At 41.0% G+C, this 26,426-nt stretch overlaps 1 protein-coding gene and 2 non-coding genes across 3 annotated transcripts; 2 read left to right on the top strand and 1 right to left on the bottom strand.

Moving 5' to 3' along the window:
* Positions 1-1,102: 1,102 nt before the first annotated feature.
* On the bottom strand, positions 1,103-1,174 carry trnaw-cca. The gene has a single exon. It is a non-coding gene; the product is annotated as a tRNA-Trp (tRNA).
* Positions 1,175-1,803: 629 nt separating this feature from the next.
* LOC121554462 (lysophosphatidic acid receptor 6) lies at positions 1,804-7,538 on the top strand. The gene is made up of 5 exons (XM_041868059.1): positions 1,804-1,913; positions 4,081-4,206; positions 4,423-4,578; positions 5,243-5,441; positions 6,576-7,538. The coding sequence occupies exons 2-5, from the start codon at positions 4,101-4,103 to the stop codon at positions 7,066-7,068; spliced, it is 954 nt and encodes a 317-aa protein (XP_041723993.1). The 5' UTR covers positions 1,804-1,913; positions 4,081-4,100; the 3' UTR covers positions 7,069-7,538.
* A 5,549-nt stretch (positions 7,539-13,087) lies between these two features.
* Positions 13,088-13,169, top strand: trnal-aag. Its single transcript has one exon. It is a non-coding gene; the product is annotated as a tRNA-Leu (tRNA).
* The last annotated feature ends 13,257 nt before the right edge of the window (positions 13,170-26,426 follow it).

Genomic DNA, 26,426 nt, shown 5'->3' with positions numbered 1-26,426 from the left:
TTTTGTTTTTGACATGTCCTAGTTATTCTTTTCTCATGAAAATATTTGAAGGCTAAATTGTAAGTAAACAATATGTTCACAGTTGGAGTGTATACACTTGACAAGCACACACACACACACACACACGGAAACACACACTCATACACACAAGCCTACTCCTAACACTCGTGTACTCATGCACACACGCACACACACTCACAGACAAGCAGATGAAGCACACACCGAATCCCCCAGCCATAACACTAGTGACCCCAGTGTTCTGATTAATACACAGATACCGCATACCTGCCATTTATCCGTGTTCTATACATGAAACAACTCCAGCAGTTTCCATTGTCGCCAAGTTGGGTGTAGGCTACCCAGAGAGATAGATACACAGATATATCTATCTTTTGGACCCCATGCAGGAAGAGTAGCTACTGCATTTACAACAGCTAATTGGGATCCTAAAAAACTAAACTATTTATGACACTGTGTGCCATCCAAGATCCACAGAGCAGGGACTTTGTCTGTTCTAGTATGTCTAAGCCTATATACTGTAAACAACCCATGGAGAAACCCCCAACCCAGTACATGACAATAGATCAATACATCTCCCTTTTTGACAGTTGGTCTAGTGGACAAACGCAAGGTCCATAGAGAGAGGGACTTTGTTTTAGTAGAATAAGAGTTAAAGTTCGAAATGTTTATGAAATGTCACTCCACAATATTACACTAATTGACAATACATATTACAGCCTTAAAAAACACATTGTTGTGGACCACTTGTTTTTGATACACCCTGATATACAAGATCGCGCTGATGGAGAAGGTGCCAGCTTTGCTAGCTCCTCCTAAGCATTTCACAGTACCATTTACACCTGCTTGCTGTATCCTGTATAAGTGATGAATAAACGTTGATTTGGTTGTTATACTTTTTTTCATCGAAATAGTATAGGCTAAATTGTAAATAGATGATATGCTCACAGTTGGAGTTTATTCAATATAATTGATATATGTTTTATCACCATTCGTATCACCATTCATAACGTAATCACAGCAAAAATGATTCGATGGTATTCCATACAGTTTACAAGGGAAAGATAATCTGAGTAAAAGAATTTGACCCCGACGTGATTTGAACACGCAACCTTCTGATCTGGAGTCAGACGCGCTACCGTTGCGCCACGAGGTCCGTACCAACGTTTGTTAGGTTAAGGTATACAACTCTTAGTGGTAGTAAAGTACATTGTAACTGTTATTTGTTACATTGTAATAACTGTAGAAAATATTTTTTCTGGTTTGGTCGAAGGTTTTCGAAATGTTAGCCTAAATAATATATGTAATAAAACGTTCAAATTAAAAGTATTTTAATACGGATAATGTTCAAATCGGATGTACACAAAAATAATTTATAGATTTAAAAACATTGTTTTTCTTAACCAAATTATAGCAATGTCATGATTAACAGCAGCATTGTCATGTGAATTTAAATGCCCTCTCCTTCTCTTTCCAGTCACGTAAAAGTCAGTGGCTTTTTCTGGCAGAGTGTCATTGCAGGCCCTTTATATGGACTGTAACAGAGTGTGTGAGTGTTTGTGTGTGGTTTGTGTGAATATATCGAGAGCTTCCCCCTATAAATGCAGAAAAGAAACAGTGTCAGTCATGTCACATACAGAGAGACATACATTCAGTAACACAGATATGGATAGAGTGAGAGAAGCGAAAGAGAGAGAGAGACGGATAGAGAAAACAAGAAGAGAGAGGGAGAGAGAGAGAGAGAGAGAGAGAGAGAGAGAGAGAGAGAGAGAGAGAGAGAGAGAGAGAGAGAGAGGGGCCTCATCATCCCTCATGCTTTCATTTCCTGACAAAGGAACTGTATTTGGAACTCAAGACAATCGCAATCAAAATACCCACTCACAAGCATCAAACAGGTGAGTGTTCCTCAGAATATCCCACAGTGTATTAATCTAGTCTGCGTGTGTTCATATCAACATCACATCCACTTCACACTGGTACTGTGACTGTATCCTTCCAAACATCAATGATGCTTCCTAACTACACCAATAACAGACGGGGTAACAGGATAACTTGGTCACCTGTGTGTGTAATTGTGCCTCGACTACTGTTATTGAGAGAAGGAGAAAATGGAGGGAGTGAGAAGGCTTCATGCAGAGTTTTTTTGTTTTACTCTCTCTCTCGTAGAAAATACAGTTACAGATACCATTGCAATTGAGGTGACTGAATAGTGAATGCAAATGTGCTATATACATTACAAAACAATTACATGCACAAAGAAATAAAATATATTTTCAAAAGATATACGCATAACGTTATATATTCATTTCTCAAATGTTCTGCAATGCTAGCAGCCATGTGTCTGTTTTTGCTTTTACTGGGGAAATGTAGTTTCACGCCTTCCATAGAGACATCCAAAAGGTCCAAAAGGCTTCTCTAGGTCCAAAAGGCTTCTCAACAGCTTCTACCCCCAAGCCATAAGACTCCTGAACAGCTAATCATGGCTACCCGGACTATTTGCACCCCCATCCCATCTTTTTACGCTGCTGCTACTCTGTTAATTATTTATACATAGTCACTTTAACTCTACCCACATGTACATATTACCTCAACTACCTCAACTAGCCGGTGCCCCCGCACATTGACTCTGCACCGGTACCCCCTGTATATATAGCCTCCCTACTGTTATTTTATTTTACTTCTGCTCTTTTTTTCTCAACACTTTTTTGTTGTTGTTGTTTTATTTTACTTTTTTATTAAGAAATAAATGCATTGTTGGTTAAGGGCTGTAAGTAAGCATTTCACGGTAATGTCTACACCTGTTTTATTCGGCGCATGTGGCAAATACAATTTGATTTGATTTGATTTGATCAATGAAGGCATTTATTTAGCTTTCACAGAAGTCAGAATAAAAGTGGACAAAACGACTTCTTGTTCCTCTTTGGTGAAGGCAAAATTAATATCTGAAACTGAAATATGATAGAGGTTCTGGTACACGAGCAGGGTCTATCAGTCTGTCAGACACAAATCTTTGAAGCGTTAAAAAGAACTTCCTCCCTCACCGACTGGCTGTTCAGCTTCCTTATTTCATCAGCAGTTTTACCCTCTTTGCATGCATAAGACGACAACAGTGAAAATAGTTCTGCATCCCAGCCTCCCAAATGGCACACTATTCCCTTATAGTGCACTACTTTTGACCAAAGCCCAAACTAAATAGGGTGCCATTTGCAGTCTTTGTGTAGTGTCGACCAGGGGATACAATTGAGACAGGCAAAAAATACGCAGACAGACGGTTAGGGAAATGGTGCCTATTTCACAATAACTACAGAGGACCGGTACAATACAGATCAGGACAGGAAAAGGTGTTTTGCAAGTGTGAGACAGAGACATGAAGAAAGAGAGAAATTGAGAAAGGACAAAGAAAGAGAGAGAGGAAAGAGGGGAATGGAGAAAGAATCAGACAGACAGCAAGGCTTTCACACTTGTTTCGCTCAGTGGCGTTGTACTTCAGGAAGCCCACCTCATTGGATGTCTTGGTTTTGACACCTCTCTCTCATTCACCCTATCTCCCATCTCTGTGCAATCGCCTTGGTTGGCATCTGCAGAGGACAGGATGGGATTTTGGTGATTCTTCTGTTCATTTGCGGTCCTGGAGGGCCCAAACACTTCTGTTTTGTGTTTCTACCTGGTAGTTAATTGCACTCACCTGGTGTCCCAGTTCTGGATTAGTCCCATATTAGAAGGAGAGGATGCCCTAAAGTAGGGTACAACTATAGGGTCCAGAGTTGTTCCTGCTCAGGAAACATGGTCAGAAAATACTCTTGGTCCTATAACATCATAACAGACACAATCCTGGATCATTTCTATAGCCTGCTAATCAGTCTCTTTCCCGCCCGCCCGCCCCCCCCCCTCTCTCTCTCTCTCTCTCTCTCTCTCTATCTCTCTCTCGCTCTCTCTCTCTCTCTCTCTCTCTTGCTCTCTGTCTCTGTCTCTGTCTCTCTCTCTCTCTCTCTCTCTCTCTCTCTGTCTCTCTCTGTCTCTCTCTCTCTCTCTGTCTCTCTCTCTTTCCCTCTCTCTCCTCAGAAACAACAAAAAAAGTAGCCATGACCATCAACACCACTCATAACTGCACAGAGCCCCAGAGTAACTGGATCTTTGTCGGGGTCTACTCCATGGTCTTCATGGTTGGCCTCATCCTCAACCTCACAGGTATAGGGACAGAATGTGCCTAAATTATCATCTTCTTGCCTATATCAATGAAAAGGCGTTTGGAGCAGGCCAAAACTCACTTAAATTGCAACTGAAGCTTTGTTTTATGTCTGAATGGCATGTCTTTAGTAGCCAGACAGGCACGCCAATACAATGCTGCGCCTTCATTATGTTACAATATATCCATTTGATTTTTTATCATGATTATTCTAACAGCACTGGTGGTGTTCTTCTGCTACACCAAGTTGTGGTCTCACACCACTGTCTACATGATCAACCTAGCCATTGCAGACCTCCTCCTGGTCCTGACTCTGCCCCTGAGGATCTACTACCATCTGGGGATGCATGGGTTATCTCAGGTCCTCTGTGAAGGTAAAGGTTTGTCTGAGTTACCTCAGGTCCTGTGTGAAGGTTAAGGCTTGTCTGAGTTACCTCAGTTACCTCAGGTCCTGTGTGAAGGTAAAGGCTTGTCTGAGTTACCTCAGTTACCTCAGGTCCTGTGTGAAGGTAAAAGCTTGTTCAGGTTACCCGAGGTCCTTTGTGAAGGTATATGTTTGTCCAGGTTACATCAGGTCCTGTTTGAAGGTAAAGGCTTGTCCGGGTTACCTCAGGTCCTGTGTGAAGATAAAGGTTGACTCTATGCTGTTATGTTAGCTTAGTCACAATATCTGTTTGTGCTATCATGTCAACTCATTGATGTCATTGTCAAGCCAAACATGTTAAGCACGACAATGAGTGACAATGATTTGGAATAATAGCACAAACAGACTGGCACTCAGGCTATTGTAAATATTTGAATATTGACTAGGCTTTTGGTATTTTTCTAGGAATCTACAACCTAGGATTTTTGTAGTTGAATGTTAAATGTTGCACTCTCTGTTTTGTCTGTCCGTGTGATGTTTTTTTATATAGATAATTTTAATTGCTTTTCTTATGACGTGTAAAACTAATTCCCATTGGGGCAGTAAAGGTTTTATTTTCCTCCATTCATGCATTCATTCATTGATTCATAGATTCATTAATGCATTTATTCCAGGGGTGGGCCTGGTTCTGCTGGTCAACATGTATGGCAGCATCTTTCTCCTCACCTGCATGTGTTTCGACCGTTGTGTAGCTGTGTGTTTCCCCATGTCTTGCCGGGTTCGGGAGGGCCGAAAGAAAGCCCCGCTGGTCTGCCTCGGTGTGTGGGGGCTTACCATCGGAGCCAGCCTCCCCATCTACATCTCCAAACGCAGGTACAACTTTGACCCAGATATTCTCCTGGTCAGGTCAACTAGGACTCAGTTATTCTCCTGGTCAGGTCAACTAGGACTCAGTTATTCTCCTGGTCAGGTCAACTAGGACTCAGTTATTCTCCTGGTCAGGTCAACTAGGACCAAAATATTATGCTGGTCAGGTCAACCAAGACCCAGATATTCTCCTGGTCAGGTCAACTACGACCCAGATATTCTCCTGGTCAGGTTAACTAGGACCCAGATATTCTCTTGGTCAGGTCAACTAGGACCCAGATATTATCCTGGTCAGGCAACTAGGACCCAGGTATTCTCCTGGTCAGGTCACAAAAACTCATTGCCCTATAGACCCTTTTCCAGTACATGACACATTTACGTCACACACAGATACGCGCGACTCTTGGCAGCAGTAAGAAAGCCATCGCCATCCATTCAACACAGCCTAGATTTACTTTTTTATTACTTCTAAACAAAATAACTTTTTGGAGTTCTCATGCGCTTACGATGATATTTGTATTCTTGCTTGAGCAGTCGCTAAGATTATATTTGGTTGTGATCTTTGCAAAATAACTATTTTGGATGCAGCAGTTGTTAGCTAGAATGCTAACACTCATTGATATAAGCTGTAGCAAAAGCTAGCTAAAGAGCCATTTTAATGGTTGAAGTTGAATTGTTTTTTAAGTATAATGCAGTTGCTTTGCGATGATGACACAAACATTATATTAAGCAGGACATTCATACGAGCATTAAAATCCAATTATAATCCAAAAGCAGTGTGAAATGCACCCATTAGCAACATGTAAATAGAGGCTTTTTTTGCTGGCGTTCTATAAGAACTCCCCCTTGTTCTGCCACCAACTTGCGCACATCGCCATCATGCAGCAATGTTTGCAAACACAGAAAGTGGTCTATAACATCACATCAGACCCAACCCTGTATCATTTATATATCCTTTTATATTCCCTCTCTCTCCCTTTCTCTCTCTTTCTCTCCCCACCTCTCTCTCTCTTCCTCCCTCTCTCTCTCGCCCCCTTTTTCTCTCCCTTTCTCTCTCTTTCTCTCTTCCCCCCTCTCTCTCTCTCCCTCATCCTCTCTCTCTCTCCCTTTCTCTCTCTCTGTCTTTCGGCTGAAACGTAGCAAGGCATCCAAGGAGATCCAGGTGGACCGCTGTTTCGGGAGCTTTCCGGTCTACGCCACACAGACCACGGCGGTCGCCTCGACACTAACCGTCGGCTTCGGCATCCCCTTGGTGGTGATGTTGGTCTGTTCCTGGGCGTTGATACATGCCATCACAAGAAGCGCTGTAGCGCAGACAGACCTTATCAACTCTGGGAAGATCCAGAGGATGATCGCCACCAGCCTGGTGATATTTCTGGCCTGCTTCCTGCCCTACCATGGGACTCTGGCACTCCTCTATGTCCATAGGGAAGCGGTACCGTGCTCCCTACTGTCGGTATACCACTATAGCCTAATGGTGGCCTGTCTGAACGCCATTTTGGACCCACTTGCCTACTACTTCACCACGGAGACGTTCAGGAGGAAGGTGGATATGGACGCCATGACGAGGATGTTCCCACTCAACAGTCAGAACTCTGAGGGGAACAACTCCAGAGCACCCGTCAACACTTAAAGTTTTAAAGCTACAGTCTGGGATTGGAAAAACAACAAATCCGTCACCCCGCTGGCCGCCTCTTGTTTTGGTAAAATCGTATTAAAGGACGTTCTATATACTGCCAAGATATAGAATGGTGGCGATATTGAATTTATAAAGTGTAGTTCTAAGCTAAGCTAGCACCCATGGTGTTAAGTTATTGGATCATCCATGTGCAATCAGTTGGTTCTCATACTGAAGTTTCGGACTATGCAGTGGCATGTATTCATGGATGCCAAAGGAAGGCAGGATTCCACAAAACATTGACCCCCAAAAAAATATATATATATATAAAATAATTGATCTTTCGTGTCTGTGTGTGTCATAATTTTCCTTCAATTCGCAAGAGCCGGAATTTACAGTATCTCCGAGCGAAGCGAAACAGCGCCCCTCTGTCTCTGTATGTGTTTTGGGTAGAGCAGACGTTTCCATATGTTTTTGTTAGCTGCATGTGCGACATAACTCCACCAGTCCTACTGATGATATCATTTACGAAGATTATACCTTCTTTTTTTTTTGTCCCAAAAAAAAGTTTTTTTAATGAATTAGTATATTTGAGTTTAACCACAATATTTGTTGCATTATTTGTTCTGTCGTTTCTGGAGGATTCAATTGAAATTGCAACCAACTTTCTATGGCTTGTTTTAGAAATAGTGATATTTGGGAGATTATTTCACACCCTGGCTCTGGGACTCATTATGTTGAGCCAGGGTGTGTTCATTCTATGTGTGTATTTCTATGTTGGTATTCTGTTGTGTTGATTTCTATGTTTTGCCTGAGTGACTCCCAATCAGAGGCAACGAGTGTCAGCTGTTGGCTGGTTGTCTCTGATTGGGAGCCATATTTAAACTGTATGTTTTCCCTTTGTGGTTGTGGGTTTTTGTTCCGTGTTCGGTCATTGATACCGTTGGACGTCACGAGTCGTTTCTTGTTTTGTATTGAGTTTAAACTTTAACTAATTAAAGTATGTTTGTTCATCACGCTGCGCCTTGGTCTACTCCTTACCTCGATCGTGACAGATTATTTCCTTTTCAAATAACTAAAAGTGAGAGGTAATCACCGGGCAGATGTTGCTCTCATGTTTTGTGATATAACAAAGGTGTGGTTGATTTTATTCAGCCACTGTGTCTTATTGTCCCGTCCTTAGACCTATATATCACGGTCACAAGGCATATGAACTAACAGATTATAGAGCAAACAATGTAATTATCACAACATAGGTTGTAATATGGCTTTTTTCCCCTGGCTTGGCTTCCTCAGTGATTTTACCCACACCCCGGTACTAGGACTATGGGTCTTTTAGCATTGGAGTTATACAGAAATGTTATCTATGTTTTTAAAACAAGGTGCTGTTCTAGAACTTTGAAGTTTCTACTTGGATAAATCCCCCTTGTCGGCAGACAGAGCAGCGTCGGTGAGAGCTTTCACAGATGCTGAGAACCAGCACCTGTAAGACAGTGATACATTTCATGGTAGAGAGAGATGACGTTTAAACAAACTACATCTGATTGCCTGAACCCTGTGGTAATTTACCACATAAGTAGGCCTACTGTCTGTTTACAGAGTTCACACATAGATACAGAAACCATATATGTGGAATTGATGAGGCAACTCAAAGGGACAGGATGTACAAGATAATGTGTGTTAACTTAAGATGGTGTTAATGCTAAACATTCATAATTCAGTGACAAACATGACGACATCAACGGTGTCAAAAACAAACACCATGAATGCAATGCACATTAAATTGCCATTCTCTTGAATTATACATTTTACACTGAGTAAGCTTGTTCGTAAGTGGCTATTTAAAACGTGTATCAAAAGTGTTTTCTAACAGTTTTTTTTTTGTGTAGATAAAGTACATCTTCATCAAGCTTCAAATGTTTCTGTTCCTGGTTATTTTTCACATTCTTTGCCTAAAATATATAAATGCTGACCATACACAATCACAACAACCCTGCAGCAGCAGGTCTACACTATCTGGGGCTTCAAAATCTAAATAGGATAATTATACTGCAGCATAAAGAAGTGTTTTTAACACTCCCCCCCCCAAAAAAAAACAAAAAACCACCACCAACCCACGACTCCCTCTCTCTGGTGCCACTGTTGTCTCCGAGCAGCACCACTTCCTGTGGGTTCCTGCCCTCAGTGGTAAATAGACAGATACACATTTTGTACAGTCATCATTGTGTACATTATTATTAATTAATATTATCAAAATGAATACCTCAAACAAATCAATAATAACTTAAAGGTAGACTCAGTGATATGGTGTAGATGCAGAAAGTAAACATATTAGTGGGTTAATTTACACAACAACTAAGAGTGTTCCGCTGTTTTGGTGCCCTGGCTACCGTGCTATAACAGCTTGACGCGAACCCATGCACATATACTGTGTGTGACTGTGTGAGAGTTGAAGTCTTGCATCTCGCTCGTCTCAATATCTGTTTGTGGCAACGCCATTTCACTGAGTTCAAGATACTTTGTGTGTCCACGCGTGTGTGAGTGCGTGTGTATGTGCATAGTTACAGTATGAGGTTGTCAGCGTTTAATAAACAGGCCTGGGTGACAGCGTGTGGGTGTGAGAATACAGAACAGTGGTAGTTTCTTCTTCACTAAGTTACAACCACATAGTCAACCGCCTTTGTGAAATGAAACCCTGCAAAATAATTACACGTTGTGCAAATTAAAATTGCATACATATCAGTCGCATGTCATGAATCACTCTGCACTGTGACCAAATGTTCCTATCTTTGACCGCTATGAGTGGTTGATTATTTTGTGATTGTTTCAAGCAGTGTAGCCTGGTCTCAGATCTGTACGCTTTTATAGCCAACTCCTTTGACAATACCAACATCAGAGGACCTAGCTAAAGCACAAACTGATATGGGACCAGAGCTAAGCAGACTGCACCATTGTAGCTGATCATCTTAATCATTTTGTGTGAGAAAACACTTCATTGCATCTTTTGGACTTTTCCCCTGAGTCTTGTCTACAAATCTAAATCTCTAAATCTTTAACTTTTCTCTCAGAGAGTTGTATCTCTTAATCATTCACACACACACACACACACACACACACACAAACATAAACACAAACACACACACACGCACACACAAACACACAATCACACTCTTCCATTTCCAGGGCAGTCAGTTACAGTAGCTTGTCAGTTGCATGACAGTGCTATTGAGGTCACCACATTGGGCTAAAACAGAGTGCAGTGTGTGAAAACGTGCCAAACTGTCTTGTGTGAAAAGAGGACAGACAAGTTGCGTGTGTGTGTGTGTAGTTGTCTCTATAGGGGAGCTGTGCATCAAATAGAGAAGTGTGTGTGTGTAGTTGTCTCTATAGGGGAGCTGTGCATCAAATAGAGAAGTGTGTGTGCGTGAGCGTGCGTGCGTGTGTGTGTGTGCGTATGTGTGTGTGTGTGTGTGTGTGTATTAAGCATCTCAATATGTCTGTGGGGAGTATCTGACCTCTATTTAACTGTGTTGCTCCCGCCCCATCTCTCCACTGCTGAGAAAGGGTAAAGAAGTCACCAACACACTATGCAAAGTGCAAACAACAAACACAGGGGGATACCCCTAACATTGAAACTAGGACAGACTACCACAAGTACTCTATTTGAGACGTCTAGGCCAAGAAACGAATGCTTTATTAAGTTGACATACTAATTTCTGAACCAAATCATTGTCAATTTATCAATCGAAATCAGGAGACTATAGCCTATCAAACAAACTAAGGCATAAAACCCTTCCCCCCAAAGCCCTGCACATTGATCAGGTGCAGGAGTGAGCTAGAGAGAGAGAGAAAAAAACTCATTTGGATTTTATGGTCATAAGATAGAAGCCATAAAGGCTTTAGCCCCTGGACCATTATTCTGCTAACTGTGGGTCATTACAGCTGGACTATAGGGTATAACAGAAACAGCTAGAGAGACGACATGCTCCACTGGAGTGTGTCCGTCCACCAGACAAAAAGAGGACAATAATATACTGGAGAGAGGAGGGAAGGAGGAAAGGAGGATAGGAGGAAAGGAGGGAAGGAGGGAAGGAGGGAAGGAGGGAAGGAGGGAAGGAGGGAAGGAGGGAAGGAGGAAAGGAGGGAAGAAGGAAAGGAAAGAGGGGCATGACAGGGAGGAGGGACAAAGATAATAGTTTGAGGATTTGCGAGTTTGAAAAATGAAGGTTGTGGGGAGATCTCTTTACCTGCTATTGTTGTGTGACTTTTTCCACCCTGTCTAACTTTATTTTTTGGTTGTGGGGAGATCTCTTTTGTGTTTGGGTGCTGAAAAGTCTGAAGGTGTGGGGGGGCATGGAGAGTTTAATTGCTGTAGTTGAGTGTTGTTTGTATGAATCAATACATTTTCTAAACAGTATGATTGGTTTTATTACAGATTAAGTAGCCTACCCACTGTTCTTGAAGTGTTGTTTATTGACGCTTGAGGTATAGGCCTATAGCCATGCCTAATGCTTTTATTGCAATTGAGGGGCATAAAGCCTGAATAAGTGACACACATTATCACCATGTCAAATATGCCATTTTCAGCTGTTATCAAAACTGTAGCACATCAGTAGACCTAGTCTGCATGCCAAAATAACTCAATTCGCTTTCTAAACTTTTTTTTTTTTTTTTACTTTGGCAAAGGGTAAAGTCTACAATATGCAGTCCACTCTGTTTGTTACATATTCTAGTTTTGGAAACAGAAAACTGTACGGCTCCCGAGTGGTGCAGCGGTCTAAGGCACTGCATCTCAGTGCTTGAGGTGTCACTACAGGCTGATGGCCAATGAGAGGCTTTGAAGCCACAGGCCACCATATTGGTACTCCTCAGAAGGAGCGGTCTATACTGGAATTGTCCAGTGTATATATAAAAAGGGACAAAATTACATGTATTTAAGCATTTCTTTGTTGTAGTGGGGACAGTAAAATTAGTACTCAAAAAAAAGAAAACTTTAAGTAATATTGTTTTTATATATATATATGTTATGTTCAGGTCACATAATATAATTTAAGGTGTGTGTAAAATCTTTTTTACAACAGAGGAGTACCAAAATGGCTGCGTGGTGGCTTCAAAACACCGCCCCCTGTCGGTCATCTAGGGTTAATACATATCATTGATTGGAACCCTTATTTTATTTTGTATTATTTTTTTTTATTTTTTTTTTATGGTGGGTGGAATTATCATGCGTTGTCAATGATTGACTAATGTCGCCCAATAGGGGTCCTTAACTCTACATATCAATGAGCTCCTGTTGGGTCAAATCAGTCAAATGATTGACAGCTCATGACAACCTGGAATTCAAAGCAAGCCAGGGAATGGGATAGAACCTCCTTCACTACCCTGATCACATTTACCAGTTGAAATAAAAAAATGTAAAATGAGCCCGTTCTCATATAGCTCCTCCCACCAGCCTCATCTGATGCATTGTAGGCGTACTAACCCTGACTGAGTTGTTTCTCACCCCTGACTCACTGCTACCCCCCTGTGGTTCTTCTGTATCTCTAGGTACCGGCCTCCCTGCTGGTCCCAGCGACGGGTTCGAATCCCGGCAGCGCTACAGCAGTGGCTACATCCAGTGTATGCAGGAGGTCCACAACCTGCTCCTGGGCTGTCCAGGCATGGACAAGCCTCTAGGGGCCCGGCTCCTCAATCACCTCCTCAAGTCTCTGCCCCACATCAGCTCAGAAACTGGGCCTGGAAACACTGGTGGCAATGGGCCCAATCGGACCCCAACTAGGGCTATAACTGGTGGGGTGAATGGGACCAAGGGGGTGAATGGGACTCCGATTAGGGCCACTGGTAATGGTAGTGTTGGTGGTGGTAGTAGTAGTAGTATTAATTAATTAAAACAATAGTAAATGTGAATCATCTTTTGTATGCTAACGTTATGAATACTAAATCATATAAATACAATTCTATTGTGTATGGGTATTAAAAATGACAATTATATCTAACAATCAGGCTAGTTTTATGAAAACGCGTATTATATCCGGATAGCGTGGCCGAGCGGTCTAAGGCGCTGGATTAAGGCTCCAGTCTCTTCGGGGGCGTGGGTTCGAATCCCACCGCTGTCAGGTAACTTTTGACTGAACTTCATTTGGTCTGACCGTAGAAGGAATAAACTGTAATTTTACCCGAACGCCCCATTGCCAATTGCAATTAACAGTACGTAGTACAAATATGCAACAAATCATGTATCTATAATCCTTAACGGAAGGATACATATATATACATATATACACTACCAGTCAAAGGTTTGGACACACCTACTAATTCAAGGTGTTTTCTTTATTTGTTACTATTTTTTACATTGTAGAATACTAGTGAAGACATCAAAACTATGAAATAACACATATGGAATCATGTAGTAACCAAAAAAGTGTTAAACAAATCCAAATATATTTTATATTTCAGATTCTTCAAATAGCCACCCTTTGCCTTGATGACAGCATTGCACACTCAAGTCAAATCTAATTTGATTTGCCACATACAACAGTGAAATGCTTACTTACAAGCCCATAACCAACAATTGCGTTGAGGTCGGGGGATTGTGGAGGCCAGGTCATCTGATGCAGCACTCCATCACTCTCCTTCTTGGCCCGAGTGGCGCAGTGGTCTTGAGCTGTGCCACTAGAGATCCTGGTTCGAATCCAGGCTCTGCTGTAGCCGGCCGCAACCGGGAGACCAATGGGGCGGTGCACAATTGGCCCAGCGTCGTCCAGGGTAGGGGAGGGAATGGCCAGCAGGGAGGTAGCTCAGTTGGTAGAGCATGGCGTTTGCAACGCCAGGGTTGTGGGTTCCATTCCCATGGGGTATGAAAATTATAAATAATAATGTATGCACTAACTGTAAGTCGCTCTGGATAAGAGCGTCTGCTAAATGACGTAAATGTAAAATAGCCCTTACACAGCCTGGAGATGTGTTGGGTCATTGTCCTGTTGAAAAACAAATGATAGTCCCACTAAGCCCAAACCAGATGGGATGGCGTATCGTTGCAGAATGCTGTGGTAGCCATGCTGGTTAGGTGTGCATTGAATTCTAAAAATCACAGACAGTGTTACCAGCAAAGCACCCCCACACCATAACACCTCCTCCTCCGTGCTTTACGGTGGAAAATACACATGCGGAGATCATTTGTTAACCCAAACCGCGTCTCACAAAGACACGGCGGTTGGAACCAAAAATCTCAAATTTGGACGCCAAACCAAAGGACACATTTCCACTGGTCTATTGTCCATTGCTCGTGTTTCTTGGCCCAAGCTAGTCTCTTCTTCTTATTGGTGTCCTTTAGTAGTGGTTTCTTTGCAGCAATTTGACCATGAAGGTCTGATTCACACAGTCTCCTCTGAACAGTTGATGTTGAGATGTGTCTGTTACTTAAACTCTGTGATGCATTTATTTGGGCTGCGATTTCTGAGGCTGATAACTCTAATGAACTTATCCTCTGGGTTTTCCATTACTGTGGCAGTCCTCATGAGTGCCAGTTTCAGCATAGCTCTTGATGGTTTTTGCGACTGCACTTGAAGAAACTTTCAAAGTTCTTGAAATGTTCCGCATTGACTGACCTTCATGTCTTAAAGTAATGATGGAGTGTTGTTTCTCTTTGCTTATTTGAGCTGTTCTTGCCATAATATGGACTTGGTCTTTTACCAAATATGGCTACCTTCTGTATACCTTGTCACAACACAACTGATTGGCTCAAACGCATTAAGAAGGAAAGAAAATCCAAAAATTAACTTTTAAGTAGGCACATCTGTTAATTGAAATGAATTCCAGGTGACTACCTCGTGAAGCTGGTTGAGAGAATGCCAAGAGTGTGCAAAGCTGTCATCAAGTCAAAGGATGGCTATTTGAAGAATCTCAAATATAAAATATATTTTGATTTGTTTAACACTTTCGTTACTATATGATTCCATATGTGTTATTTCATAGTTTTGACATCTTGACTATTATTCTACAATGTAGAAAATAGTAAAATATAAAGAAAAACCCTTGAATGAGTAGGTGTGTCTAAACTTTTGACTGGTAGTGTGCATCTCCGTAATGTCCGCGGTGTACATAATGAAGGCAAAACATTTCACCACTAGGTGTCACGGTTGCGTTAGTAATGACTTTTTTATTCATCCCTGGTTTGTCTGTGTACATTCAATGGCATTTTTCACCTACTTTAAAACCACAAAATGTTCTCCTAAACCAGATTGGTTGATTTATGTTAACCATTAGGACTATATATATATATATATATATATATATATATATATAATATAAATCTACCAATCTGGTTTAGGAGAACACTTAGTGGTTTTAAAGTAGGTGAAAATGCAGTAGAATGTACACAGACAAACCAGGGATGAATAAAAAGTCATATATATATATATATATATATATACACACACACATATACAGTGCATTCGGAAAGAATTCAGACCCCTTGACTTTTTCCACATTTTGTTACATTACAGCCTTATTCTAAAAGGGATATTTTTTTATTTTTTTATTTTTTTTATCTCATCAATCTACACACAATACACCATAATGACAAATCAAAAACAATTTATAAAAAAATAGATAACTGAAATATCACATTTACATACACTACCAGTCAAAGGTTTGGACACACCTACTCATTCAAGGGTTTTTCTTTATTTGTACTATTTTTTACATTGAAGAATAATTGTGAAGACATCAAAACTATGAAATAACACATATGTAATCATGTAGTAACCAAAAAAGTGATCATCTGTTCACCCACACCGCGTCTCACAAAGACACGGCGGTTGGAACCAAAAATCACAAATTTGGACTCCAGAGCAAACACATTTCCACCGGTCTAATGTCCATTGCTCGTGTTTCTTGGTCCAAGCACGTCTCTTCTTATTATTGGTGTCCTTTAGTAGTGGTTTCTTTAAAGCAATTCGACCATGAAGGCCTGATTCACACAGTCTCCTCTGAACAGTTGATGTTGAGATGTGTCTGTTACTTCAACTCTGTGAAGCATTTATTTGGGCTGCAATTTCTGAGGCTGGTAACTCTAATGAACTTATCGTCTGCAGCAGAGGTAACTCTGGGTTTTCCATTCCTGTGGCAGTCCTCATGAGTGCCAGTTTCATCATAGCGCTTGATGGTTTTTGCGACTGCACTTGAAGAAACTTTCAAAGTTCTTGAAATGTTCCGTATTGACTGACCTTCATGTCTTAAAGTAATGATGGACTGTCGTTTCTCTTTGCTTATTTGAGCTGTTCTTGCCATAATATGAACTTGGTATTTTACCAAATAGGGCTATCTTCTGTATACCCCCCCTACCTTGTCACAACACAGCTGATTGGCTCAAACACATTAAGAAGGAAAGAAAATCCAAAAATTAACTTTTAAGTAGGCACATCTGTTAATTGAAATGAATTCCAGGTGACTACCTCGTGAAGCTGGTTGAGAGAATGCCAAGAGTGTGCAAAGCTGTCATCAAGTCAAAGGATGGCTATTTGAAGAATCTCAAATATAAAATATATTTTGATTTGTTTAACACTTTCGTTACTATATGATTCCATATGTGTTATTTCATAGTTTTGACATCTTGACTATTATTCTACAATGTAGAAAATAGTAAAATATAAAGAAAAACCCTTGAATGAGTAGGTGTGTCTAAACTTTTGACTGGTAGTGTGCATCTCCGTAATGTCCGCGGTGTACATAATGAAGGCAAAACATTTCACCACTAGGTGTCACGGTTGCGTTAGTAATGACTTTTTATTCATCCCTGGTTTGTCTGTGTACATTCAATGGCATTTTTCACCTACTTTAAAACCACAAAATGTTCTCCTAAACCAGATTGGTTGATTTATGTTAACCATTAGGACTATATATATATATATATATATATATATATATATATATATATATATAAATCTACCAATCTGGTTTAGGAGAACACTTAGTGGTTTTAAAGTAGGTGAAAATGCAGTAGAATGTACACAGACAAACCAGGGATGAATAAAAAGTCATATATATATATATATATATATACACACACACATATACAGTGCATTCGGAAAGAATTCAGACCCCTTGACTTTTTCCACATTTTGTTACATTACAGCCTTATTCTAAAAGGGATATTTTTTTATTTTTTATTTTTTTTATCTCATCAATCTACACACAATACACCATAATGACAAATCAAAAACAATTTATAAAAAAATAGATAACTGAAATATCACATTTACATACACTACCAGTCAAAGGTTTGGACACACCTACTCATTCAAGGGTTTTTCTTTATTTGTACTATTTTTTACATTGAAGAATAATTGTGAAGACATCAAAACTATGAAATAACACATATGTAATCATGTAGTAACCAAAAAAGTGATCATCTGTTCACCCACACCGCGTCTCACAAAGACACGGCGGTTGGAACCAAAAATCACAAATTTGGACTCCAGAGCAAACACATTTCCACCGGTCTAATGTCCATTGCTCGTGTTTCTTGGTCCAAGCACGTCTCTTCTTATTATTGGTGTCCTTTAGTAGTGGTTTCTTTAAAGCAATTCGACCATGAAGGCCTGATTCACACAGTCTCCTCTGAACAGTTGATGTTGAGATGTGTCTGTTACTTCAACTCTGTGAAGCATTTATTTGGGCTGCAATTTCTGAGGCTGGTAACTCTAATGAACTTATCGTCTGCAGCAGAGGTAACTCTGGGTTTTCCATTCCTGTGGCAGTCCTCATGAGTGCCAGTTTCATCATAGCGCTTGATGGTTTTTGCGACTGCACTTGAAGAAACTTTCAAAGTTCTTGAAATGTTCCGTATTGACTGACCTTCATGTCTTAAAGTAATGATGGACTGTCGTTTCTCTTTGCTTATTTGAGCTGTTCTTGCCATAATATGAACTTGGTATTTTACCAAATAGGGCTATCTTCTGTATACCCCCCCTACCTTGTCACAACACAGCTGATTGGCTCAAACACATTAAGAAGGAAAGAAATTCCAAAAATTAACTTTTAAGAAGGCACGTCTGTTAATTGAAATGCATTCCAGGTGACTACCTCATGAAGCTGGTTGAGAGAATGCCAAGAGTGTGCAAAGCTGTCATCAAGGCAAAGGCTCTCAAATATAAAACATATTTTGATTTGTATAACACTTTTTTGGTTACTACATGATTCCATATGTGTTATTTCATAGTTTTGATGTCTTCACCATTATTCTACAATGTGGAAAACAGTAAAAATAAAGAAAAAACCTTGAACGAGCAGGTGTGTCCAAACTTTTGACTGGTGCTGTAAGTATTCAGACCCTTTACTCAGTACTTTGTTGAAGCACCTTTGGCGACGATTACAGCCTTGAGTCTTCTTGGGTATGACGCTACAAGCTTGGTACACCTGTATTTGGGGAGTTTCTCCCATTTTTCTCTGCAGATCCTCTCAAACTTTGTCAGGTTGGATGGGGAGCGTCGCTGCACAGTTATTTTCAGGTCTCTCCAGACATGTTAGATGGAGTTCAAGTCCAGGCTCTGGCTGGGCCACTCAAGGACATTCAGAGACTTGTCCCGAAGCCACTCCTGCGTTGTCTCGGCTGTGTGCTTAGGGTCGTTGTCCTGTTGGAAGGTGAACCTTCGCCCCAGTCTGAGGTCCTGAGTGCACTGGAGCAGGTTTTTATCAAGGATCTCTCTGTACTTTGCTCCGTTCATCTTTCCCTCGATCCTGACTATTCTCCCAGTCCCTGCCGCTGAAAAACATCCCCGCAGCATGATGCTGTCACCACCATGCTTAACCGTAGGGATGGTGCCAGGTTTCCTCCATCCGTGAGGCTTTGGCATTCAGGCCAAAGAGTTCAATCTTGGTTTCATCAGACCAGAGAATCTTGTTTCTCATGGTCTGAGAGTCCTTTAGGTGCCATTTGGCAAACTCCAAGCAGGCTGTCATGGTAGAGTGGCCTTCCGTCTGGCCACTCTACCATTAAGGCCTGATTGGGGGAGTGCTGCAGAGATGGTTGTCCTTCTGGAAGGTTCTCCCATCTGCACAAAGAAACTCTGAAGCTCTGTCAGAGTGACCATCAGGTTCTTGGTCACCTCCCTGACCAAGGCCCTTCTCCCCCGATTGCTCAATTTGGCCCGGTGGCCAGCAATAGGAAGAGTCTTGTAAGGTCCCACAATCCTGTCTCGGCGCTCTACGGACAATTCCTTCAACCTCATGGCTTGGTTTTTGCTCTGACATGCACTGTCAACTGTGGGACCTTACATAGACAGGTGTGTGCCTTTCCAAATCATGTCCAGTCAATTGAATTTACCACAGGTGGACTCCAATCAAGTTGTAGAAACATCTCAAGGATGATCAGTGGAAACAGGATGCACCTGAGCTCAATTTCAATTCTCAAAGCAAAGGGTCTGAATACATATGTAAATAAGGTATTTCTGTTTTTAATTTGTAATAAATTGGCAAAAATTTGTAACAACCTATTTTCACTTTGTCATTATGGGATATTGTGTGCAGATTGATGAGGAAAATGTTTAATTTAATACATTTTAGAATAAGGCTGTAATGTAACAAAATGTGGAAAAAGTCAAGGGGTCTGAATACTTTCCGAATGCAATGTAATATGTAAACGCTGATAATTATCAAGTGTATTGTTGTTGATTTGTATTTATATCCCTGACCTTTTTCTTTTTTTCCATATAATTGATCGAATTTTGATTCGGATGGTCGGGAAGGAGAGAGACAGAGTGCTGCCCCTGAACTGTGAAGAAAGCACTAAGGTTCCTGGAATTCCCTAGTGGGATAAAATTATTTCCTTATGGTGTTATCAAGGGTTGTAATTCTAATTTTATTTGTTATTCTGATTTTGTTTATTTTTATTTATCCGGCAGTGTTATTTTTTGGGTGGGGGGCGCATGAATCACGGTCGCCACACAAATCTATGCCCAATGTCTAATTTGTCAAGCCTGCCAGTCACCTGGGACCCTTTTTGTAAATATGCAAAGTAATTTTGTTCATGTGCCAGCCTGTAAAATAAAAAAATATTTGTTGGTAATGGTTGACAGTAACTCCAAATGGGTTGAAGCCTTCCCCACATCAAATGAGGAAGCAAAGACTGTGGCTAAGTGCCTGTGACAAGATATTGTTCCACGATTCGGTGTACCACAAAAGTTTAGATAGCGATAGGGGGACACATTTCACCTCGAAGATAATGAAAGAACTGTGTGACATGACGCAAGTTAAGAGAAATGTGCATGTAAAGTTTCACCCAGAAAGTTCTGGACTTGTAGAACGCTACAGTGGCGTTCTGAAAAATAAACTGGCAAAAAAATATGTGCTCAAACAGGACTTGCCTGGGTGGAGGTGCTACCCACAGCCTTGTTTTCAATGCGTTCCACCACAGTCAGAAAAACTGGCCTCAGTCCACATGAGGTACAGATGGCTAGCCTCATTAGGACTCCTGCGTCACCACCAGCTGCAGTCCCAGATCTGCATCTGTTGGATGACACTATGATGAAGTGCTGCATGGCTCTGACTAACTGTATTCGAGCTGTTCACTCACAGGTCTCTGCTGCCCAAACTACCTCAGACGACCGTCCCCATCACAATCTCCAGCCTGGAGATCGGGTAATGGTCAGGAGGCATGACAGAGGTAAAGAACCTTTGAAACCCAGGTGGAAAGGACCACATCCGATCTCCCTCACCAACCCAACGGCGGTAAAGTGCTTAGGGAAAGACACCTGGATCCACGCCTCCCACTGTAAGCAAGCAGCAGAGCCAGAAGAAGATGTTACTATTTTACTCCTACAACCCAGTAGGGGCACTCTGCTCACCCTGAGACTCGCAGCCATTGTGGCTGTGGGCATCCTCTGGGTGGTAGCAGACTTCCAGCAAGAGGAGGGTGAACGTGCTAGTAACCTCTCCCCGACCTCTCTGCTCCAACGAGGCCCGGCTTCCACAGGGGGAAGGCCAGAAGTAGCTGACCTGAACCTGGACCCTGGTGACCCCCTGGTGACCCCCTGGTGACCCCCTGGACCTGAGAAGAAGAAAAAGAGGACATGAATAGATCTGGGTTCAAATAGTACTTGAAGATTGACTAACTTTATCTGTGCTTGATTGAGTATACCTGGCGCGAATGGAACCAATGGAATAGTCCCAAAAGTCAAACCCCAACCCTGTTATCCGGCCTGATCTATCTCTCTTAGGCAGGTCACGGCAAATACTCAAAGTATTCAAAGTATTTGGAAGATTTCAAGTATGATTTGAACCCACTCTTGCCCTAAGCTTCCACTGATGCCCCCAATGGAGGACAGCCAAGACAGTGAACGTAGCGACTGTAACTAGGAAGTAAGTCACCGTGAGTGACACCTCCTGCTAACACGATTGTGTAAACTAGTTCATCATCTACAGTTTACCGACACACACACAAGGATGTGCTTTGGGCTCCTAGGCCCTTTTTACAAAGCGTCTCACTCGAAGAGTAAGAGTGCTGATCTAGGATCAGGTCCCCCCTGTCCATATAATCTTATTCATTCTGATCTAACTGGCGAAACTGATCCTAGACCAGCGCCTTTACTCTGAGATGCTTTGAGAATACAGGCCCTGATACGTTGTCATTTTACAATCCAGCTCCATTCAACTCCTGGACAGTTGTTTTCAGTCTCATGTGTAAGGACAGGGTCCCGCTTCAAATGGATCCAAATTAACCCTATTACATTTACATTTTAGTCATTTAGCAGACGCTCTTATCCAGAGCGACTTACAGTTAGTGAATATTAATTTTTTATTTTTTTCATACTGGCCCCCCGTGTGAATCGAACCCACAACCCTGACGTTGCAAACGCCATGCTCTATCAACTGAGCTACATCCCTGCCGGCCATTCCCTCCCCTACCCTGGACGACACTGGGCCAATTGTGCGCCGCCCATGAGTCTCCCGGTCGCGGCCGGCTGCGACAGAGCCTGGATTCGAACCAGGATCTCTAGTGGCACAGCTAGCACTGCGATGCAGTGCCTTAGACCACTGCGCCACTCAGGAGACACCTATAGTACTATCTTGTCTCCAAATTAATCCTATAGTACTATCTTGTCTCCAATTTAAATCTATAGTACTATCCTGTCTCCAAATTAATCATATAGTACTATCCTGTCTCCAAATTAACCCTATAGTACTATCCTGTCTCCAAATTAATCCTATAGTACTATCCTGTCTCCAAATTAACCCTATAGTACTATCCTGTCTCCAAATTAACCCTATAGTACTATCCTGTCTCCAAATTAATCCTATAGTACTATCCTGTCTCCAAATTAACCCTATAGTTCTATCCTGTCTCCAAATTAATCATATAGTACTATCCTGTCTCCAAATTAATCCTATAGTACTATCCTGTCTCCAAATTAACCCTATAGTACTATCCTGTCTCCAAATTAATCATATAGTACTATCCTGTCTCCAAATTAATCATATAGTACTATCCTGTCTCCAAATTAATCCTATAGTACTATCCTGTCTCCAAATTAATCCTATAGTACTATCCTGTCTCCAAATTAACCCTATAGTACTATCCTGTCTCCAAATTAATCATATAGTACTATCCTGTCTCCAAATTAATCCTATAGTACTATCCTGTCTCCAAATTAACCCTATAGTACTATCTTGTCTCCAAATTAATCATATAGTACTATCCTGTCTCCAAATTAATCATATAGTACTATCCTGTCTCCAAATTAATCCTATAGTACTATCCTGTCTCCAAATTAATCATATAGTACTATCCTGTCTCCAAATTAACCCTATAGTACTATCCTGTCTCCAAATTAATCATATAGTACTATCCTGTCTCCAAATTAACCCTATAGTACTATCCTGTCTCCAAATTAACCCTATAGTACTATCCTGTCTCCAAACTAATCCTATAGTACTATCCTGTCTCCAAATTAACCCTATAGTTCTATCCTGTCTCCAAATTAATCATATAGTACTATCCTGTCTCCAAATTAATCCTATAGTACTATCCTGTCTCCAAATTAACCCTATAGTACTATCCTGTCTCCAAATTAATCATATAGTACTATCCTGTCTCCAAATTAATCATATAGTACTATCCTGTCTCCAAATTAATCCTATAGTACTATCCTGTCTCCAAATTAATCCTATAGTACTATCCTGTCTCCAAATTAACCCTATGGTACTATCTTGTCTCCAAATTAATCATATAGTACTATCCTGTCTCCAAATTAATCCTATAGTACTATCCTGTCTCCAAATTAACCCTATAGTACTATCCTGTCTCCAAATTAATCCTATAGTACTATCCTGTCTCCAAATGAACCCTATAGTACTATCCTGTCTCCAAATGAATCCTATAGTACTATCCTGTCTCCAAATTAATAATATAGTACTATCCTGTCTCCAAATTAACCCTACAGTACTATCCTGTCTCCAAATGAACCCTATAGTACTATCCTGTCTCCAAATTAATCCTATAGTACTATCCTGTCTCCAAATTAACCCTACAGTACTATCCTGTCTCCAAATGAACCTTATAGTACTATCCTGTCTCCAAATGAACCCTATAGTACTATCCTGTCTCCAAATTAACCCTATAGTACTATCCTGTCTCCAAATTAATCCTATAGTACTATCCTGTCTCCAAATTAACCCCATGGTACTATCCTGTCTCCAAATTAATCCTATAGTATTATCCTGTTTCCAAATTAACCCTACCTAGTACCCTATCTTGTCTGACTTGCCAATGCTATCATAAGGTGATGACAAGCAGTCACCATACATGCATGTGAATTGAGTTTTTTTCCCCGTTTAAACTCTAATGTAATGTGTCGATTTTAACAATCCCCCATAAGGTTGCAACATTTCAATAACCTTCCGTAAATTCCTGGATGGGGGATTCCCAGATTCCATACTTATTCCCTCCTGATTCCAGGAATCGTCCAACCAGGATTTCTGGAAACCTTGGGAATAGGCCTAACCCAAGCAAAACCAATGCATTTGCTTCTGGTTTTTGGGTTGCGATACTTTAATATTCTCTCTCCTTCCTAAACCTGCCTACTAAGATGTTTACCCTCTAGTAATGGAGATTCTTTCCCCATAGGCTTAAATGTGCAAATTGCAAGATGGTAATGATCTGGTACAGTGCAACTGTCTGAGGGGTTGGGTAGCCTGTATAGGAGTACTGAACAGCATCAGTAAGAGATCAGAGCTCAGGTCGCCCCCCCACCCCCCCATTGAAATGCATCCTATTGAATATAACCTTTTGGATAGCCCTTCTGTCCATTTCATTCACTGTGAAATGCATCCTATTGAAGGTAAACTTTTGGATAGCCCTGCTGTCAATTTAATTCACTATGAAATGTGTCCTCAGTAAACCTGTCTGAGTAGGCTAGGCCTGTGGATTGCAACGTTACAGAACATTGATAGAAATATATTGTGTTGACAATGTCTTGTCATGTAATCATGCCAGCTCTATTCAATACATTTCCATCTGAGAGCCTGTTCAGAAAGGTTCAACATTACAGAAAATACAGATAGGACTGTCTTGTCTGTCATGTTCTATACATCGCATTTCTACGTGCAGTGCTCTGAACATTTCACCCCAGGCCAGCCACACAGAGACACCCTTCACTAGAAGTGATAACTGTCTGCTCTTTTCATTGTATTTCTATGATTCACTGCCATAGAAATTTACCTGGCTAAAAGGTGAGCTACTTTCATGGTACGCTACCAGTTATCCCGAGTTGAACTCAGAGTTGATCAAAGTTATTAGAAGTGGCGTGTATTCATGGATGACATGGGAAGACAGGCTTCCCCAAAAAATTTACCAAGAAAAAAGAAACAAAACATAAAATAATGTATCTTTTGTCTCTCTGTGTTTCATAATTGTCCTTCAATTCGCAAAAGAGGCTGAATGTATCTCACTGGAGAAAGCATCCGAACGAGCGAAACAGCGCCCCTCTGTCTCTGTATGTGTAGGCCATGTATCTGATGCTGCCAGGTCATAAAGATTATTAAATTGTTTGCATTGAATGCAAAGGAAGCCAGTGAGCTTTTGGCCTCCCTTGAAATATTTTGTTAAAAAATAATAGCCAATCAGCGTTGAGCTAAACTGAGTGAGCTCAACTGTGAATGGTCCTGGTGCACCAAAAAAAGTGTCAAGGGTATTGACAGAAACAACTTGAATTGTTGCATCTCGTTGTGTTGTTGTCCTCCGGTGGTTAGCTAGCTAGCTAAAATTGTCCCTTTCTCTAATTAAGCCATGGATGGAGATAGGGATTTGGACTTTTACTTAATTCTCCGTACTGGCCAATGATTGTAACGGCGATTCTGATAAAACCATTAATTCATGCATTGTGCCCTTGGACTGAAAGGATGGAAGTTCTATATGTAGCTAGATGTAGAAGGCTAATGTTAACTAGCTAACGTTGCCATGAAAGGAAGTTAGGCTAGCGAGCAAGCATTTTAGCCAGGTAACCTAGGACAACAAAAAATAAAAGCGTGTTAGAGTGATAGTCATAGACAGTTTTGTCAACATGAAAGAGAGGAGGATGGCATTGGCGTTTCTCTACTAGTATGGTGAATCAACAAGTTTTTTCTATTTGCACGAACGCACGCACACACACACACAGGTTATAGAGCAAACAATGCAATTATCAGAACACATAAGTTGTAATATGGCTTTTTTTCTGGCTTGGCCTCCACAGGGATTTTACCAATGCATTATTACTGGTTATTAGTGGGCCTGTCTAACTACACCACCGGTCAAAAGTTTTAGAACACCTACTCATTCAAGGGTTTATCTTTATTTTTGCTATTTTCTACATTGTAGAATAATAGTGAAGACATTCAAACTATGAAATAATACATATGGAATAATTTAGTATCCAGAAAAGTGTTAAACAAATCAAAATATATTTTATATTTGAGATTCTTCAAATAGCCACCCTTTGCCTTGATGACAGCTTTGCACACTCATGAAACTGAGGAGTATTTCTGTCTGTAATAAAGCCCTTATGTGGGGAAATATTCATTCTGATTGGCTGATCCTGGCTCCCCAGTGGGTTGGCCTGGCTCCCAAGAGGGTGGGCCTATGCCCTCCCAGGCCCACCCATGGCTGCGCCCCTGCCTAGTCATGTGAAATCCATAGATTAGGGCCTAACGAATTTCAATTGACTGATTTCCTTGTATGATCTGTAACTCAGTAAAATCTTTGAAATTGTTGCATGTTGCGTTTATATTTTGGTTCAGTATAGTTTTTTTTTGTTATTATCTGGCTATTAATAGGATTCATGGAATAAAATGGGCCAGTGTGTTAGAAATGCCAGAACCGATTTCTAATCCCAGTCTGC

The sequence above is a fragment of the Coregonus clupeaformis genome, chromosome 39 (genome assembly GCF_020615455.1).
Source record: "Coregonus clupeaformis isolate EN_2021a chromosome 39, ASM2061545v1, whole genome shotgun sequence".
Taxonomy (NCBI): Eukaryota; Metazoa; Chordata; class Actinopteri; order Salmoniformes; family Salmonidae; genus Coregonus; species Coregonus clupeaformis.
Note: the sequence above shows the minus strand (reverse complement) of the source record. Positions and strands in the feature narration are given on the sequence as shown.

Bases quoted from the DNA above. Each gene is read 5' to 3' on its own strand.
- LOC121554462 (XM_041868059.1), top strand. From the start codon at position 4,101: ATGACCATCAACACCACTCATAACTGCACAGAGCCCCAGAGTAACTGG. The intron at 4,579-5,242 runs GTAAAGGTTTGT...CATTTATTCCAG, and splicing joins ATCTCAGGTCCTCTGTGAAG to GGGTGGGCCTGGTTCTGCTG. The intron at 5,442-6,575 runs GTACAACTTTGA...GCTGAAACGTAG, and splicing joins ATCTACATCTCCAAACGCAG to CAAGGCATCCAAGGAGATCC.